Source organism: Octopus bimaculoides, chromosome 24 (assembly GCF_001194135.2).
Source record: "Octopus bimaculoides isolate UCB-OBI-ISO-001 chromosome 24, ASM119413v2, whole genome shotgun sequence".
NCBI classification, from domain to species: Eukaryota; Metazoa; Mollusca; class Cephalopoda; order Octopoda; family Octopodidae; genus Octopus; species Octopus bimaculoides.
The window spans coordinates 31,052,954-31,065,870 of NC_069004.1; the positions used below are offsets into that span (position 1 = coordinate 31,052,954).

Here is a 12,917-nt window from a genome sequence, read left to right on the forward strand (position 1 = left end):
GGTTGATGCCAGCCCCTTCACCCCGACTGGCTCCTGTGCTGGTGGCACGTAAAAAGCATCATCCGAACGTGGCTGATGCCAGCTCCGCCTTGACTGGCTCCTGTGCCGGTGGCATGTAAAAAGCACCATTTGAAAGTGGCTGATGCCAGCTCCTCTGGCCCCTGTGCCAGTGACACGTAAAAAGCACCCACTACACTCTTGGAGTGGCTGGTATTAGGAAGGGCATCCAGCTGTAGAAACACTGCCAGATGAGAATGGAGTATGGTGCAGCCTCCTGGCTTCTCAGACCCCAGTCGAACCGTCCAACCCATGCCAGCATGGAAAACAGACATTAAACGATGATGATGAATTCAAAACGACGTGAATAAACAAGCATTACATTTGACAGAGTAATCTGAAATGCTAAAGGGTTAAGCCATCCATCAGCTACATGTCAAGATGTGAAATTTTATTTTATCACATTTTAGAATCACCATCATTTGTCATTTTTATGTGTTTTCCTTTTCCCATGCTGGCATGAGTTGGATGAGACTCATCAAAGAAGAAAGCTACATAGGGTGGAGCAATAACGAGCTTAACTGTTTTCTTTCTGCAAGCCAATGTGCCTCACCTGCCACAGGCTTCCAAACACACCTGGACAAAGCCACATGCAAAAAAAAGGAAAAAAAAAAATATCACACTTACTTGAAATAATTGTAGAACAAGGTTCCATGATCGAACTTGTAACCAGAGTTCAAAATGGTGGAGGCCACCAACGAAGCATCAGCAAAGGTCGGCGGTTTCTTACCAACGTTACTGAAAACCAACATGATCTTGTCACTCATCACCCTGGAGAATAAAGAAAGAAGAAAAATATAAAGAAATACAAATAAACGGGAATTGCATCAGTCTCGCCCACAGTTTAATACAGTGCTTTGCATAAGTGGATGGCACTGCTCTCCTAGGGATAGCAGTAGAAAATTTTTTTATGGGTAATGGAGACATAAAGGGGGCACTAGCAAGCAAGAGAGGGAGCTGTAGCGTTTTGTTTGAGTCCATTTGGAATTATGCCATGCTTGAGAAGACCCATCAAGCCAAGTAAAACCGCAGTCATGGCAGATACCAGTGTCATGCAAACCTACCTGTCCACTCAATACTCTTGCAAATTTACCTGTCCACTCAGCACTCTCACAAACCTACCTGTCCACTTGACACTCTTGCAAACTTACCTGTCCACTCAGCACTCTCGCAAACTTACCTGTCCACTCAGCACTCTCGCAAACTTACCTGTCTACTTGGCACTCTTGCAAACCTACCTGTCCGCTCAGCACTCTTGCAAAACTACCTCTCCACTCAACACTCTTGCAAATTTATCTGTCCACTCGGCACTCTCGCAAACTTACCTGTCTACTTGGCACTCTCACAAATCTACCTGTCTACTCAGCACTCTCACAAACTTACCTGTCCACTCAACTCATTTAATTCGCTTCGCTTACATAGACCCCCTTGTAACTTAAGGGTACACTCTAATACATCTCTCTCTCTCTTTTTCTAACTGGTGTAGCCATGTCTCTTCTCTACTGCAAGACACTTGGTTCTGTCCCTCTATTCATACTTTAACCTCTCAATACCTGGCACAAAGCCACCTTCATCAATACAACTCCTGCCTCAGTCGGGGTGGGCCCCGTCTTGCAAGATACTTTGTGAACTCGCTGCTGCAGGTGCCACATAAAAAGTACCCAGCATGCTCTGTAAAGTGGTTGGAGTCAAAAAGGGCATCTAACCATAGAAACCATGTCAAAGCAAACGAGAAAGCTTGGCACAGTCCTCTGTCTAACTATCCAACCCATACCAGCATGAAAAACAAACACTGAATGACGTTAATGACAAATGATGATTTTGATGATGATGACAGCAATAATGATGATGTAGCTGTTGCTACTGACGATGACAATGATGATGGTGATGATGACAGCATGCTTACCTGGCAAGGATTCCTCGAGATTTTTCACCAATAAGGACCAGTTTTGTGTCTACTCCTTCCTTCTTGTTGGCAATGGTATGTTTAATAGCTTTAGCCACACCTGTGTGGATGGCTCCACACAGACCACGGTCAGACGACACAGCGATGATCAGGTGCTGAGGTTTCGAGTCATCTTGGTTGATTTCAGCTTTTTCAAAAAACTCTACAGAGAAGCAGACAGAGAGAGAGATCCAAGTTGAAGAAAGAGAACAGTGAAAGAATTATATCCTGCAGCCAACAGTCACACATTTGTCTAATCCCAGGCAAAATCAGAATTCTCTTTGTCCCCCATCGTGACTTCATAGCAAAATCCCTACCTGGGCCCTAATTACATTCATCACTAACAGGTGCAACTTCTTTTATTTTTAACCCCTTTTCCTTCAAACACTCCTGCTTGACAAGAGTGACCATTATTATTATTATTATTGTTGTTGTTGTTGTGACAAGCTGGCAGAATTGTTAGCACACTGGGCAAAATGCTTAAAAGTATTTTGTCTGCTGTCGCGTTCTGAGTTCAAATTCCACTGAGGTCGACTTTGCTTTTCATCCTTGGGGGGGAGGGGAGGGGGAGGGATTAAATAAGTACCAGTTACGCACTAGGGTTCATGTAATCGACTTAATCCATTTCCCCAAATATGAGGCCTTGAGCTTCCAGTAGAAAAAATTATTACTATTGAAGTGCAGAGCTAGAGCTGTTAGCATGTTAGACAAAATGCTTAGCTGCATTTCTTCCAATTCTTTACGTTCTGAGTTCAAATCCTGTCATGGTCGACTTTGTTTTTTAGCCATTCAGGGTCCATAAAATTAATACCAGTTGAGCACTAGGGGGCCAATGTAATCAACCAATCTCCTCCTCACAAAATTTCTCTCTCTCATATATATATATATATATATATATATATGTATGTTTTACAAGCTGGTCGCTAACAAAGCAAGAAAGCTTTTTGAGTTAAGAGAGTTCCCGGTGTTTGTAAATATGTGGTTGAGTTGGTGTGTTGGTTGAACTGTCGATGCATAACACCCAAATGTGTGCATTTATTCATCTAGAGCAGGCCTGGCCAACTCGAATCACATTGTGGGCCACTTTAATCACAGTAAGTTTTTTGAGGGCCGTTTGTATACTGACAGAATTGAAAGCAACAGTGCATGACTTATGTTCCCAGCCCCGCAGAACAATATCAGGTCTGCTATGTTGGCATTGAATTGATATTTTTATTGAGCTGTTCCAAAACTGAGCACCCAAGGACTAGATACTGGAATTTAAACTGGGTACCCAAGGACCAGGTGTTGGTGTTAAACTCAGCACCAGAGGTACCACATATTGTTATTTAGTCCACCGCTAGAATCTGGTGCAAAATCTCTTTTAGATACATTCTTCAATAAAACAGTGAAATAAATAAATAAATAAATGAAAAATAAAATAAATTTTAAAAATAACTACTTACCTAGTGATCCCAAGCCATAGGGGCGGGCAGGTTTCAAATCCTTCTCAGCCCGAGCAAATTTGGCAGCTGACACCATCTTCATGGATTTTGTGATCTTTTGAATGTTGCTCACAGACTTTAGACGAATACGAACTGAAAAGCAAAGCAATTAGACATTGGTACACTTACTACTACTACTACTACTAGAGTGTTACACGACAGGTAAACTTGGAAGTATGCTTTTGTCACTTCAACCTGTGCTTGTGCCACATAAAAAGCACTAAGTCCACTCTGCTGAGTGGTTGGTGTTAGGAAGGGCATCCAGCTGTGAAAATCCTGCCAAAACAGTCACAGAAGTCTGGTGCAGGCTTCGGCCTGGCTGGCTCCTGTTAAACTGTCCCACCCATGCCAGCATGGAACATGGATGTATGATGATGATGATGATGATGATGATGATAAGCAGTAACTATTAACTGTAAATATTATATATATTAGGAAAAGGTGTGGCTGTGTGGTAAGAAGTTTGCTTGCCAACCACATGGTTCCCGGTTCAGTCCCACTGCATGGTACCTTGGGCAAGTGTTTTCTACTATGGCCTCAAACCAACCAAAGCTTTGTGAGTGGATTTGGTAGACGGAAACTGAAAGGAGCCTGTCATATATATATCCACGTGTGTGTGTCTTTGTTTGCCCCCCCACACACACACACACCACTTGACAACCGGTGTTGGGTGTGTTTGTGTCCCTGTAACTAAGCAATTCAACAAAAGAGACTGATGGAATAAGTACCACTTCTTTAAAAAAAAACAAGATGTACTGAGGCCAATTCATTTGACAAAAAAATTCAAGGCAGTGCTCCAGTATGGCCACAGTCTAGTGACTGAAATAAGTAAAAGAGAGTGGCTGTGTGGTAAGTAGCTTGTTTCGCAATCACATGGGTCCGAGTTCAGTCCCACTGCATGGCACCTTGGGCAAATGATTTCTGCTATAGCCTTGGGCTAACCAAAGCCTTATGACTAAAGGCAGTGCTCCAGCATGGTCGCTGTCAAATGACTGAAACAAGTAAAAGAGTAAAAGAATAAGAAATCCTTATACTTACTGTCCTTCAAGGTGGCCATGCCCCGAGTCTGCGCACTGTAAAACAAAATAACAGGTTAAGGAAATGCATAGCTCTGACCTTGTTTTATTAATGTATTTATGGTGTATATTTTGTCTGGTTGTATTTTTGCGTATTGAGATTAGGTCAGCTACCTCCACCTGCGTTCACCACTACCTCCTCCCACCCATTATGCCTCTTTCACACTCTTCCGAACCTACCAACCCACTCACCCCGTCCAATTTTCCGTACCACTTATATCCATCTTCCTGGCACTTGAGGAGACACCCTGACCCATCTTCACCACCATCATCTTAATTCTCCAACTGGGGTAACCAAGTATGTCCTCCACTGCAAGACACCTGTTTCAGCCTCTCTATTGCACTTTAACCCTTTCGTTACTGTATTTCTGTTGAGATGCTCTGTGTTTCTTTCAATTACTTTAAATATAACAAAGAATTTAGTAAAATAACTTAGCTTTCATTTAGCTAGTGCTAGGAACATAAATTGTGACTAAAGTTTGGTGGAAGATTTTAATTTAAAACTTATGAAAACAAGACATTTGTACACAGAGCCAGAGCCGGTTTCAGCCGGGTTGGTAACGAAAGGGTTAAACTCTCATCACCAAGCATAAACCCACCTCATTCAATACTGCTCCTCCACTTCTGTCAAAGGGTTTCGCCTTGCAAATTCTTGGTGACCTTACTATTGCTGGTGCCATGTAAAAAGCACCCAGTACTCTGCAAAGAGGTTTGTGCTAGGAAGAACAGCTGGCCAAACTATGCCAAAGCAGATAATGGGGCTTGGCAGCCGGCTGACTTGCCAGCTCCAGTCAAACCATGCCAACCCATGGAAAACTGACATTAAATGACCATCATCATGATGATACTAATATGAAATGTAACCAGAGTTAAAATCTCTACCACAATGAAGGTCTTACAACTTGAGCCTGCTTTTTCACTACGACAACACTATGACAAAAACCTAGCAACATAACCATTGTAACATACAATCTTGGGCGTAGGTAAAGAATACGCACACCTGGTGCTTATTTTGTCAATGCCAGACAGATGAAAGGTAAAGCTGACCTTGGCAGGATTTGAACACAGCATGTCAAGAGCTAGAATAAATATTGCAAGGCTTTAATCATTCTGCCAATCCACTGCCCACATGGATTATTTCATCTACAAGTCTTTTTTAACCTGTTTATTATTATTGTTATTATTATTATTATTGAAGTAGCATAATGGCAGAATCGTTAGTGCATCGAACAAAATGCTTAGAGGCGTTTCTTCCAGTTCTTTATGTTTTCAGAGTAAATTCCGCCGAGGTCGACTTTGTCTTTCATTCTTTCACCGTCGATAAAACGAAATACCAGTCAAGTACTAGGGACAATGAAATCGGCTTGACAACCCCCCCTCATCCCTCAAAATGTCAATCCTTGTACCCACAGTAGAAAGAATTATTCTTATTGGTTGCTGTTTATTATAAAATACAAATAAACCAAAATTAACAAGTGTATTGCAAAAGACCATTGATGAAGATGTAAATTATTTTCATAATATTGTGACCGAATCTTTTTAATAATAATAATAATAATAATAATAATATACTCAGGTGTCGTGTACTTGTTTCGTTCTCACCCAACCTACATCAAAGTACAAACGGGGGCATTAGGATAGAAATGTCACTCAGAACACCGTTTTTTCAAGAACTATAACGCATTTTGCCCTCGAGTCTGTTATGATGCTTTGTAGATTATATATATATATATATATGTATATATATATATATATATATATATATATATATATATAATGTGTGTCTCCCGGAAAAGGTTGTGTCTAGTCTAAGAATTTTAAGGGTGTCTGGAGGAGAGTTTTTTTTTTTCAGCTCTTAACACCTACCCTCTCTCTACAGCTGGGTGTCAGACATGAAAAACGAGGGTGAAAAGAAAGTTTGAACATATTATACAGCACTGCACACAATCTACAAACATTATTTAAATAGAATCTGTACACAGATGGTGTTTAAACAAACTTTAATAGCTGCATTGTCGGTGCAACGTATCGTCTGACCTTGTGCCCTTGCGAAAAAACTTAACTAGCATCCATCCATACATGATAATACAGCAACGAAAATTAAAGTAATAAATGCATATAAAATATCTCGGAAGATGAAAACGAAGAAAGCAATGATGCAGTAGAAATAAAATTGGGTAAATATGAAATGAAGCTGAGGTGGAAATATGTGATCGGGGACGTTTGGAAGGCGAGGTTATGTCATTAACAGACATGTGTGTACTCTGGTGAAGAAAACCAGAGGTAGACGTGAAGGATATGGTGTGAGAATGAAAAAATAGTTTGTTTAGATTTAAAGACAGAATGTTGTAACTGACCATTGTGGCGTGAAAAGCTGTACGGTTCGGCAGAACATGGCTATGTAACCTTGAGTTGATGTTGTGATCGAAGAAGATAGTTTAGCGAGGTCGTCTTGATGAGACCACCACTATAGTCCCGCACCACATCCACTTCCGCTACCGAAATCTTTAACCCAATTCGATTCCTTTTGCTTTAATATGAGAATATCTGAAATAAACTCGACTGCTTGTTAAACACGAAAACAGAAGAGAAAAAAACGAAGTATATGTGTATATTAAATTTTATTATTTTAGAATTAAAAATATATATTATATCCGGTGATGAACGGCAGATAATATCTTGCGTTATTCAGTTACGTCCCTTCATTTTTTTAGTTCTTTCTGTCGAAATTGGATGTAATCGACTGTCGTATCTTTGTATTAAACACCCCATATTATCTAACCTCTCGTAACTTCTTTATTTTGGGGATATTTCAGAAAATTATTGCGAATCTCTGTTCTACGCACGAGAATTCATACAATTATGCACCCCACCCCCATAAAAAATAACTTTTGGTGCGTGATTTAAGAGCTATTTAGCTATTATTTTTAGCGACCACCACATACCCTCCTCGTATGTTTGTCATGACCCCCCGATCATATTGGATTGTCCCCTCTATGTGCGCCTCTAATAGGCAATAAATTAAGGGGCGATCTTACGGTCGCCAAAGGGCATACCCTCCTCGTATGTTTGTCAGCCTGAGGTATTGATATTTTTCAATTTATTTCTCCCCATAAACCCATCTAATGGTCTATTGCTCGAATTTAAGCAGAAAATACAGATTTTTTAAAAAATATAATTCTATGAATTTCCGTGAGTAGAATACAAATTCGCAAAACTTTTTCTGAAAATTACGAAATAAGTGGAAAAGTTATGAGGAGTCTTCATTTATTTGCCTCTTTGACATGTATTTATATTTTTCAATATTTTTCTCCCCGTAAATACATTTAACGGAACGATGATGCATCCTAAGGTGGTCCATTGCTGGGATTTAAGCAAAATATTTGAACTGTCCGTATTTTAAACTTTGATTTGAAAAGAAACATCGAAAAAGAGTGTAACTTTTAGGATTTAAATAATTTTTCTTTCTTTCATAATCGTATGATTTCCTGTGTGCAGAATACAAATTCGTAAATTTTCGTAGTTATGAAGGGTTTTTATGGAGTTCCTAAACCGGGATTCCACCAAATGCTCCTGTTTTTCCTTACGTTATGACCAAATAAGTACGATCGCATTTAGAAACTTTTGAAATGGGATTCCTCCTAAGTAAGTTTATATCTAATTTTTTTTTCTTTTCTTAGTGATGGAAGATGAAATTCCATATTTCTAGAGAATTTTGAAAATTCTTCCTGGATACAAATTTTTGACACTTGAATTCCGAACATATAGTGGAAAATACGGAGATATGGTAACTCTACCTCCAGCCTTAACGTAGGAACTTGATACTTGTATTAGAAATCATGGTTAATGTTTGCTTTAACACCCGGCCACCAAAACAAACAAAAAAATGTGTATTAAACGAATATGAAAGCAAAAATTTGCGCCAACGAACCCGGGGGTTGGGAGAAGACTATCTGAAAATTCACAAGATCCGATTTTTTCCCTCATAACTTTTAGGAAAATGGATATCTTTCAATGAAATTTTATATAAATGCCTTTCAAACGGCATAGATTACGATTATAAAGAAATTTGTGGGGAAAATTTTTTTCCGAGGAAGTGGGGAAGGTACTTTCGGAAAATTCACAGGATCCGATTTAACTTTTAGGAAAATGGATATCTTTCAATGAAATTCTTTATAAATGTTTTTCAAACGGCATAGATTACGATTATAAAGAAATTTGTGGGAAAAAAATTTTTGCAAGGGGGCGCAAATTTTTGTTTTCATATTCGTTTAATACACTTTTTTTTTTTTTACATGGAACACTTTTTTTGTTTGTTTCGTTTTGTTTTGGTGGTCGGTTTTCATATTTAAGTTATCTCCCTTGCATAGACATGCCCATACAGGTAGAAAAATCAAGCCCTGTCGTAAGGATGGTGCTTCAATAAAACGAAAATAGACTAAAATCCGGGATCTCAGGAAATTGCTAATGATGGCCTATACCAGAAAAAAAAATGTTTCTGAAGTAGAGTTCCTGGAATAATTCAATGAGTCGGAAGTGGGAAAGTATCTAATGTTTCGAGTGCGAACCCTTAGACTTCGTCTGAGTAAGAGAGATAAAGAGACAGACAGACAGGGTGAGTAAAGGAGAGAGACAAAATGATCTCGTTTTGATAAGTATATCGTTAAGTGATTTTAAACCAAGGAGCGATGGGGGTAGGGAGGAGGTAAGACCGAAAACGAAATGGTGTGAGAGTTTCTCCATGTCCATATATAGATTTGTCTGTCTGTAAGACAGCATTACATAAAATGCCTTTTGGTATTTATTCTTACTCCCGCATTCCGAGTTCAAATCCTGCTGAGATCAGCTCTGCTTTTTAGCCTTCTGCGGGACATGGTTGTGTGGTTAAGAAGCGCACTTTGTGGCCGTGATTTGAGGTTCAGTACTATTGGACATCACATTGAGATAGCATCTTCCATGTAGCCCTGGGCCAACCAAAGCTTTGTGAGTGTATTTGGTTGAAACAAAAGGTGTGTAAAGCAGTCGTGCATGTAATATATATATATGTGTGTATATCTGATTGTGGAGGGAACGTGTGGAAGGGATAGACCCAGGAAGGCATGGGGACAAAGTAGTGAGAAAGGATCTTCAGATGTTGGGCTTCACAGAGAGGATGAAAAGGAACTGAGATATCTGTCGGGCTAAGTAAAATTTTGGTGGTCCTTGCATACAGGCATGTCCCTTACATCCCTCTCCAACTAATGCAATCCTAATATTATGGCCTCATAGGTGCCGGTGCCAGGTAAAAATCATTTGTACCAGTGCCACATAGAATTACCTATGCAGATGCTGCATAAAAACACCCAAGAGTGGTTGTGTGGTAAGTAGCTTGCTAGCTTGCTTACCAACCACATGGTTCCGGGTTCAGTCCCACTGCATGGTACCTTGGGCAGGTGTCTTCTACTATATCTATGGGCTGACCAAAACCCTGTGAGTGGATTTGGGAGAAGAAAACTGAAAGAAGCCCATTGTATATACACACACACACACACATATATGTATGTGTGTGTATATGTTTGTGTGTCAGTGTTTGTTCTCCCAACATCGCTGGACAACTACTGCCGGTGTGTTTATGCTCCCCGTAAATTGGTTTGGTAAAAGAGAGACCGATAGAATAACTACTAGACTTACAAAGAATAAGTTCTGAGGTTTGATTTGCTCGACTAAAGGTGGTGCTCCAGCATGGCCGCAGTCAAATGACTAAAAAGAATAAAAGTATATTCCGTAAACAGGTTGTTGGCATTAGGAAGGGCATCCAGCCATAGAAACCAAGCCAAAACGGACATGGAGTCCAAGCAACTCTTCAGTTGGTCAGCTCTTGTCAAACCGTCCATTCCATGCCAGCATGGAAAATGAACATTAGATGATGATAATGATGACGATGATGTCTTTATACACACATGCACACATGTAAAGTAGATAGAGTCAAAACCCAAGCTGTGTCCTCTTGTGTGAATATTCCAAATCCGTATGGAGACGTTATATTTATGTGAAGTATGCATAAAAGATGAAAATCTCGAAAAATACTTTCCGATGAGTAATGCTCTTCGAAACAGGAGATTGAAAAATTTTATTTGGCATCATTTATTCCTCATTACACGCAGAGCTGGATTAACACTCAAACAAGTGCTCAGCACTTAAAGAGATTTGTAATTCAAAACATAAACAGTAAATCATAGAATATATTTTTATTTTTTCAAAACGAAGCAAAACTAACAATAAAAAGGAATATAATGCTTCTTTTTGTATACTTCCACTTCATTTTTATTTGAAACTAACTTAAAAGCCGCATTCTTTGCAGACTTTGAAGTTGGCTCCAGCAGATGATTTATTTTTGAGCCTGTCACCCAAAATTAAAGACAGCTAAATAGTATGACTAATATGTCAATAATCTTTTCTACTCTAGACACAAGGCCTGAAATTTTGGGGGAGGAGCCAGTCGATTAGATTGGCCTCAGTAAGCAACTGGTACTTAATTTATCGACCCTGAAAGGATGAAAGGCAAAGTCGACCTCGGCAGAATTTGAACTCAGAACGTAAAGACAGATGAAATACCGTTAAGCATTTCACCCAGCATGTTAACATTTCTGCCAAATCACCGCTTTTAATATTCTTTTCTGCTCTAGGCACAAGGCCCAAAATTTTTTGGGAAGGGGGCATTTTTCAGTCTTTGCCTTTTTTTTTATTTACATGTATTCATGTATATATATTCTATATATCAAAGCCAAGGAGGTTTATCTGTTTATTTGCATCATTATCTCCATGTGTGTATATATATATATATATATATATATATATATATATATGTATGTCTATCTATCTATCTATTTATATATATATATGTATGTATACACACGCGTATATTTATGCACATACACACACACACATACACCAACATGGGTTAAACATACATATTCCTAAACCAATATTTATATTTGAGAGAAATAGATTAACTTCTGGTTTCTGATAACTTGGTTTGTTTTGTGGAGCTGAATACACAGAATCATTTGTTGCACTTTTTATGTATTTGTAAAGCATTGAAAATTGTGTTTTTGAACACACACACACACACACACACACACACACACACACACACACACACACAAGCACTCACACATACATATATGCCCTCCCCTCTCAAAATTCCTGGTCTTGCAAGTTATTTGGTAACCCTCTCGGTGCTGATGTCATGTAATGCGCATCCAGTCCACACTGTGAAGTGGTTGGCATTTGGAAGGGCATCCAGCTGTAAGAACCCTGACAAAACTGACACAGAAGCCTGGTGTAGCCTCTTCTGCCTGGCCGGTTCTTATCAAACCATCCAACCCATACCAGTATGGCAGATGGATGTTATATATATACACACACATAGATATGCACATGTATATATATATATATATATATATATATATATATATATATTCACAGAAGTCTGGTGCAGTCTTTTACCTGGCCGGCTTCTGTCAAACCGTCCAATCCATTCCAGCATGGAAGGTGAACGTTAAACAATGATGATGATGATGGTGGTGGTGCTGATGATGATGATGATGATGATGACGATGATGATGATGATGATATACATATATATGTATATACATACATGGAGTGCTATGTATAGGTGCAGGAGTGGCTGTGTGGTAACTATCTTGCCTACCAACCACATGGTTCCAGGTTCAGTCCCACTTTGTGGCACCTTGGGCAAGTGTCTTCTACTATAGCCTCGGGCCAGCCGAAGCCTTGTAAGTGGTTTTGTAGACGGAAACTTAAAGAAACACGTTGTATATATATATATGTATGTGTGTGTGTGTGTGTCTGTTTGTCCCCACAACACTACCTGACAACCGATGCTGGTGTGTTTACGTCCCCGTAACTTAGAGGTTTGGCAAAAGAGCCTGATAGAATAAGTACTAGGCTTACAAAGAACAAATCCTGGGGTCGATTTGCTCGACTAAAGGCGGTGCTCCAGCATGGCCACAGTCAAATGACTGAAACAAAAAAATAATTAAAAATTGCATGCATATACACACATATGTACATATATATATATATATATATATAAAGTGTAGTATATTGCCACTTAAGTGTGGCTGACCCCTAGGGGTGGATGTTACTGTTGCTTTTAGCCCCAGGAGGACATCTCCTCCAGCTGGCTTATCGACACACGACTGTGTCCTGTTTGCCAAGGGAGTTATCCCTCTCACCGCGACCAGCAGCACGAACGTATCCGGATTTCAGGGTTATTTCCCTTCGTCGGCGTTCGACAGCTGATGACCTTGGTGAGAGAGACAAATCTGGCAAAACCTTATATCTTCTTTT

At 39.5% G+C, this 12,917-nt stretch overlaps 1 protein-coding gene across 1 annotated transcript in view; it reads right to left on the reverse strand.

The window, feature by feature from the left end:
- The window catches only part of LOC106876413 (ATP synthase subunit gamma, mitochondrial), an 8,915-nt gene extending 1,840 nt beyond the window's left edge, over positions 1–7,075 (reverse strand). Inside the window, exons 1-5 of the mRNA XM_014924951.2 lie at positions 6,920–7,075; positions 4,525–4,559; positions 3,448–3,579; positions 1,964–2,165; positions 685–828 (exon numbers count right to left, since the gene is read on the reverse strand). Coding sequence (XP_014780437.1) covers positions 685–828; positions 1,964–2,165; positions 3,448–3,579; positions 4,525–4,559; positions 6,920–6,957 — 551 coding nt within the window. The 5' untranslated portion in view covers positions 6,958–7,075. The remainder of the gene's footprint in view (positions 1–684; positions 829–1,963; positions 2,166–3,447; positions 3,580–4,524; positions 4,560–6,919) is intronic.
- Between the last annotated feature and the right edge of the window lie 5,842 nt (positions 7,076–12,917).